At 49.3% G+C, this 6,044-nt stretch overlaps 2 protein-coding genes across 2 annotated transcripts; both read left to right on the plus strand.

The window, feature by feature from the left end:
• Window positions 1-225: 225 nt before the first annotated feature.
• LOC138310822 (uncharacterized) lies at window positions 226-2,815 on the plus strand. Its single transcript, XM_069252151.1, has 2 exons — window positions 226-240; window positions 2,306-2,815. The coding sequence occupies exons 1-2, from the start codon at window positions 226-228 to the stop codon at window positions 2,813-2,815; spliced, it is 525 nt and encodes a 174-aa protein (XP_069108252.1).
• Window positions 2,816-3,126: 311 nt separating this feature from the next.
• On the plus strand, window positions 3,127-5,542 carry LOC138310825 (proline-rich protein 36-like). Its single transcript, XM_069252152.1, has 2 exons — window positions 3,127-3,174; window positions 3,245-5,542. Exons 1-2 carry the CDS (start codon window positions 3,127-3,129, stop codon window positions 5,540-5,542), a joined length of 2,346 nt encoding a protein of 781 aa, XP_069108253.1.
• Window positions 5,543-6,044: the final 502 nt, after the last annotated feature.

A 6,044-nucleotide genomic window follows, 5' to 3' on the forward strand; every position in this document is an offset into this window, starting at 1 on the left:
AATGATTTTTTAGATTCCTCGATCTGTGTAAGCCTAGTATAATCTTCCATATCTATAATAATATGATTCATCAAAATATTCCAATATTCATGTTACGTCAGAAGTATAAGGAACAATTTTAACGATCATGAGATTTTGTTTAATAATTGACATCACCTGTCAAATACAGGTTATGAAAATTAATTTCAGTTGCTATGGAGACAGACTACCTCCCTCAATAAAACAATGAGGGTCCTGATGGTAACATGAGGTTTGGATAAACAAGAGGCCCAAAGGGCCTTAACGTTCATCTGACTACCTTGGTAATAGTAAAATTAATTTAATTTGGTTTCACTTTGTCAGGACCATGTCAGGATCATTTTCCCTTTCCTTCAACAAATTTTATTTCAAATAAGAGGCCCAAGGGCATTAACATTTAGGAAATTAATCAGATATAGTGTCATGGTAGCCTTCTTCGATTTGGGATCAACCAGAGATGTACCAATACTTTGTCTAACCATGTCAGGATCATCTCATGCAAGTTTCAGCCAAATCACATAGGTAGAACTTGAGAAGAAGTTCAAAATGTGTTTTCAAGATGGCAGCTGTGGTGGCCATCTTGGATTTCGGATCGACCCGAAAAATAACAACACTTTGTCGGGATCATGTCAGGATCATTCCATGCAAGTTTCAGCCAAATCGTACTGGTAGAACTTGAGAAGAAGTTCAAAATGTGTTTTCAAGATGGTGGCTGTGGCGGCCATCTTGGATTTCGGATTGACCCGTATAAAACAACACTTTGTCGGGACGATGTCAGGATCATTTCATGCAAGTTTCAGCCAAATCGCACTGGTAGAACTTGAAAAGAAGTTCAAAATGTGTTTTCAAATTGGCAGCTGTGGCGGCCATTTTGGATTTCGGATTGACCCAAAAAAATAACAACACTTTGTCGGGACGATGTCAGGATCATTTCATGCAAGTTTCAGCCAAATCGTACTGGTAGAACTTGAGAAGAAGTTCAAAATGTGTTTTCAAGATGGTGGCTGTGGCGGCCATCTTGGATTTCGGATTGACCCGTATAAAAACAACACTTTGGCGGGACGATGTCAGGATCATCTCATGCAAGTTTCAGCCAAATCGCACTGGTAGAACTTGAGAAGAAGTTCAAAATGTGTTTTCAAATTGGCAGCTGTGGCGGCCATTTTGGATTTCGGATTGACCCGAAAAATAACAACACTTTGTCGGGACCATGTCAGGATCATTTCATGCAAGTTTCAGCCAAATCGCACTGGTAGAACTTGAGAAGAAGTTCAAAATGTGTTTTCAAATTGGCAGCTGTGGCGGCCATCTTGGATTTCGGATCGACCCGAAAAATAACAACACTTTGTCGGGACCATGTCAGGATCATTTCATGCAAGTTTCAGCCAAATCGCACTGGTAGAACTTGAGAAGAAGTTCAAAATGTGTTTTCAAATTGGCAGCTGTGGCGGCAATCTTGGATTTCGGATTGACCCAAAAAATAACAACACTTTGTCGGGACGATGTCAGGATCATTCATGCATGCGTAAGTAGAACTTGAGAGAAGTTCAAATGTGTTTTCAAGATGGCGCCACTGGATTTCGGATTGACCCGTATAAAAACAACACTTTGTCGGAAGTGTCAAATTTCATGTGTTTTTCTGGTAGAACTTGAAGAAGCAAAATGTGTTTTCAAATTGGCAGCTGTGGCGGCCATTTTGGATTTCGGATTGGACCCGAAAAATAACAACACTTTGCCGGGACCATGTCAGGATCATTTCATGCAAGTTTCAGCCAAATCGCACTGGTAGAACTTGAGAAGAAGTTCAAAATTTGAAAAGTTAACGCACGGCTGACGGCGGATTGCGGGTCAGATGACCTAAAAAGGAGACCAATATGGTCTTGTGGGGGTTCAAATAGAATGAACACAACTATGCTTTAAACTGAAGACAAAGGCAATGAATTTATGAATGAAACCATCATTTGTATTTCCGTCTTCAAGTTGATAAGAACAACACAATTCATCTCTCCATGTCAACTTCTCAACTACCCATTCTTTTCCATTTGACCCTTCACTGAGGTGACCTCTCACCCTTCATAAAATCGAAGAGGCAAAGTGTACCTGATTGAAATAAAGAACTATACTAAAGTTTCATTCCAATCTAGTAAAACATGAACCTTGAACAAACCCTCTCACTCAACCAATCAACCCCCTCAACAAACCAACCAGCCCCCTCAACCAACCAACCAACTCCCTCAACCAACTAACCCATCACTGAACAAACCCAACCCCTCAACCAATTTACCAGCCCCCTCAACCAACCAACCAGCCCCCTCACTCAACCAACCCACCCCCTCAACAAACCAACCAGCCCCCTCACTCAACCAATCAACCCCCTCAACAAACCAACCAGCCCCCTCAACCAACCAACCAACTCCCTCAACCAACTAACCCATCACTGAACAAACCCACCCCCTCAACCAATTTACCAGCCCCCTCAACCAACCAACCAGCCCCCTCACTCAACCAACCCACCCCCTCAACCAACCAACCAACCAACCAACCCCCTCGACCAGCCGAACCAACCCCCTCAACCAACCCACCCCCTCAACCAACAAACCTGCCCCTTAACCAACCCCCTCAATCAACCAACCTGCCCCCTCAACCAACCCCCTTAACCAACCAACCAATCCCCTCAACTCAACCAACCAGCCCCTCAACCAACCTGCCCCCTCAACCAACCAAACCAACTCCCTCACTCAACCAACCAGCCCCCTCACTCAACCAACCAACCCCCTCAACCAACCAGCCTCCTTGACCAACCAGCCCCCTCACTCCACTACCAGCCCCTCATTCAACCAACCAGCCCCTCAATCAACCAACCAGCCCCTCATTTAACCAACCAGTCACCTCATTTAACCAACCAGTCACCTCACTCAACCAACCACCCCCCTCACTCAACCAACCAACCCCCTCAACCAACCAGCCTTCTCAACCAACCAGCCCCCTCACTCAACCAACCAGCCCCTCATTAACCAACCAGCCCCCTCAACCAACCAAACCAATCCCCATTGTCTCTCGATTTTACACCTCGTGTTCCCCCCCCTCTGATAAGATGACACTTCCTTTATGATCAGTTCAGAAGATGAACCCTTGAATAAGGGACTCAAAGGGCCAGTCAGTAAAAGTACATTGTACTAAAGTAATACAGTTTTAGTTGAAGATGAATACCCCCTTTCCATCTTAGCTGCACAAGTCCCCCTCTCCATCCCAGCCTCACAAGTCCCCCTCTCCATCCCAGCCTCACAAGTCCCCATCTCCATCCCAGCCTCACAAGTCCCCCTCTCTATCCCAGCCTCACAAGTCCCCCTCTCTATCCCAGCCTCACAAGTCCCCATCTCCATTCCAGCCTCACAAGTCCCCCTCTCTATCCCAGCCTCACAAGTCCCCATCTCCATCCCAGCCTCACAAGTCCCCATCTCTATCCCAGCCTCACAAGTCCCCCTCTCTATCCCAGCCTCACAAGTCCCTTCTCCATCCCAGCCTCACAAGTCCCCCTCTCCATCCCAGCCTCACAAGTCCCCATCTCCATTCCAGCCTCACAAGTCCCCCTCTCTATCCCAGCCTCACAAGTCCCCCTCTCTATCCCAGCCTCACAAGTCCCCCTCTCTATCCCAGCCTCACAAGTCCCCATCTCCATTCCAGCCTCACAAGTCCCCCTCTCCATCCCAGCCTCACAAGTCCCCCTCTCTATCCCAGCCTCACAAGTCCCTTCTCTATCCCAGCCTCACAAGTCCCTCTCTCCTTCCCAGCCTCACAAGTCCCCTCTCTATCCCAGCCTCACAAGTCCCTTCTCCATCCCAGCCTCACAAGTCCCCCTCTCCATCCCAGCCTCACAAGTCCCCCTCTCCATCTTAGCTGCACAAGTCCCCCTCTCCATCCCAGCCTCACAAGTCCCCCTCTCCATCCCAGCCTCACAAGTCCCCCTCTCCATCCCAGCCTCACAAGTCCCCCTCTCCATCCCAGCCTCACAAGTCCCCCTCTCTATCCCAGCCTCACAAGTCCCTTCTCCATCCCAGCCTCACAAGTCCCCCTCTCCATCCCAGCCTCACAAGTCCCCCTCTCTATCCCAGCCTCACAAGTCCCTCTCTCCTTCCCAGCCTCACAAGTCCCCTCTCTATCCCAGCCTCACAAGTCCCTTCTCCATCCCAGCCTCACAAGTCCCCCTCTCCATCCCAGCCTCACAAGTCCCCCTCTCTCTATCCCAGCCTCACAAGTCCCTCTCTCCTTCCCAGCCTCACAAGTCCCCTCTCTATCCCAGCCTCACAAGTCCCTTCTCCATCCCAGCTTCACAAGTCCCCCTCTCCATCCCAGCCTCACAAGTCCCTTCTCCATCCCAGCCTCACAAGTCCCCCTCTCCATCCCAGCCTCACAAGTCCCCCTCTCCATCTTAGCTGCACAAGTCCCTCTCTCTATCCCAGCCTCACAAGTCCCCCTCTCCATCCCAGCCTCACAAGTCCCCATCTCCATCCCAGCCTCACAAGTCCCCCTCTCTATCCCAGCCTCACAAGTCCCTTCTCTATCCCAGCCTCACAAGTCCCTTCTCCATCCCAGCCTCACAAGTCCCTTCTCCATCCCAGCCTCACAAGTCCCCCTCTCCATCCCAGCCTCACAAGTCCCCCTCTCCATCCCAGCCTCACAAGTCCCCCTCTCTATCCCAGCCTCACAAGTCCCTTCTCCATCCCAGCCTCACAAGTCCCTTCTCCATCCCAGCCTCACAAGTCCCCCTCTCTATCCCAGCCTCACAAGTCCCCCTCTCTATCCCAGCCTCACAAGTCCCTTCTCCATCCCAGCCTCACAAGTCCCTTCTCCATCCCAGCCTCACAAGTCCCCCTCTCTATCCCAGCCTCACAAGTCCCCCTCTCTATCCCAGCCTCACAAGTCCCTTCTCCATCCCAGCCTCACAAGTCCCCCTCTCCATCCCAGCCTCACAAGTCCCCCTCTCTATCCCAGCCTCACAAGTCCCCATCTCCATCCCAGCCTCACAAGTCCCCCTCTCCATCCCAGCCTCACAAGTCCCCATCTCCATCCCAGCCTCACAAGTCCCCCTCTCCATCCCAGCCTCACAAGTCCCCATCTCCATCCCAGCCTCACAAGTCCCCATCTCCATCCCAGCCTCACAAGTCCCCATCTCCATTCCAGCCTCACAAGTCCCCCTCTCTATCCCAGCCTCACAAGTCCCCATCTCCATCCCAGCCTCACAAGTCCCCCTCTCTATCCCAGCCTCACAAGTCCCCATCTCCATCCCAGCCTCACAAGTCCCCCTTCTCCATCCCAGCCTCACAAGTCCCCCTCTCTATCCCAGCCTCACAAGTCCCTCTCTCCTTCCCAGCCTCACAAGTCCCCTCTCTATCCCAGCCTCTCACCTTCTTACCAATCTTTCAGGGGACAGCCTTCTGCCTCACTCATAATAAATGCAAGCCCAATGAAAAGGCCTAAAGGGCCTGTTGGTATCAATACATGGGCTGAATTTACCCCTAATTAATGGAAAGTTTCTCACCCAGTCTACATACCCCTTGGGTGACCCCTGACCTCTTCATAAAATAAAACTCAAACAATAAGACAATATACAACGGCACCTGTTAAGGTATAAAATGAAGAGATAAATAGACGATTTATTACCAATGGTGTAACGAGCTCCGTCCAGACAAACAACACACTTCTTACGACTAAATCCTCCCTCGACACTGCCATAACTGTCACGGCGCCCATTTAGGTCTCCCCCTTCGTCCTCCTCCTCATCAAGCTCCTCACATAACGAGGTCTGTGTCGCGATTGTTAATCTTTTCACGGGTTCCAGTCTCCGCTTATTTTTATCCATGCTTGCAATTTATAATCAAAAATCTTTCCTAATGAGATTTATTTTATCAACACGATCCCCGGCAAATATTTCTCCTCATCAGATGGTACACCAATGTATAATGTGATATTTTTCATGTGTGTAATCCATTTACGATTGCTTATAACAAAATCCTGAATTCAGCTGG

This window comes from Argopecten irradians, chromosome 16, assembly GCF_041381155.1.
Source record: "Argopecten irradians isolate NY chromosome 16, Ai_NY, whole genome shotgun sequence".
NCBI classification, from domain to species: domain Eukaryota; kingdom Metazoa; phylum Mollusca; class Bivalvia; order Pectinida; family Pectinidae; genus Argopecten; species Argopecten irradians.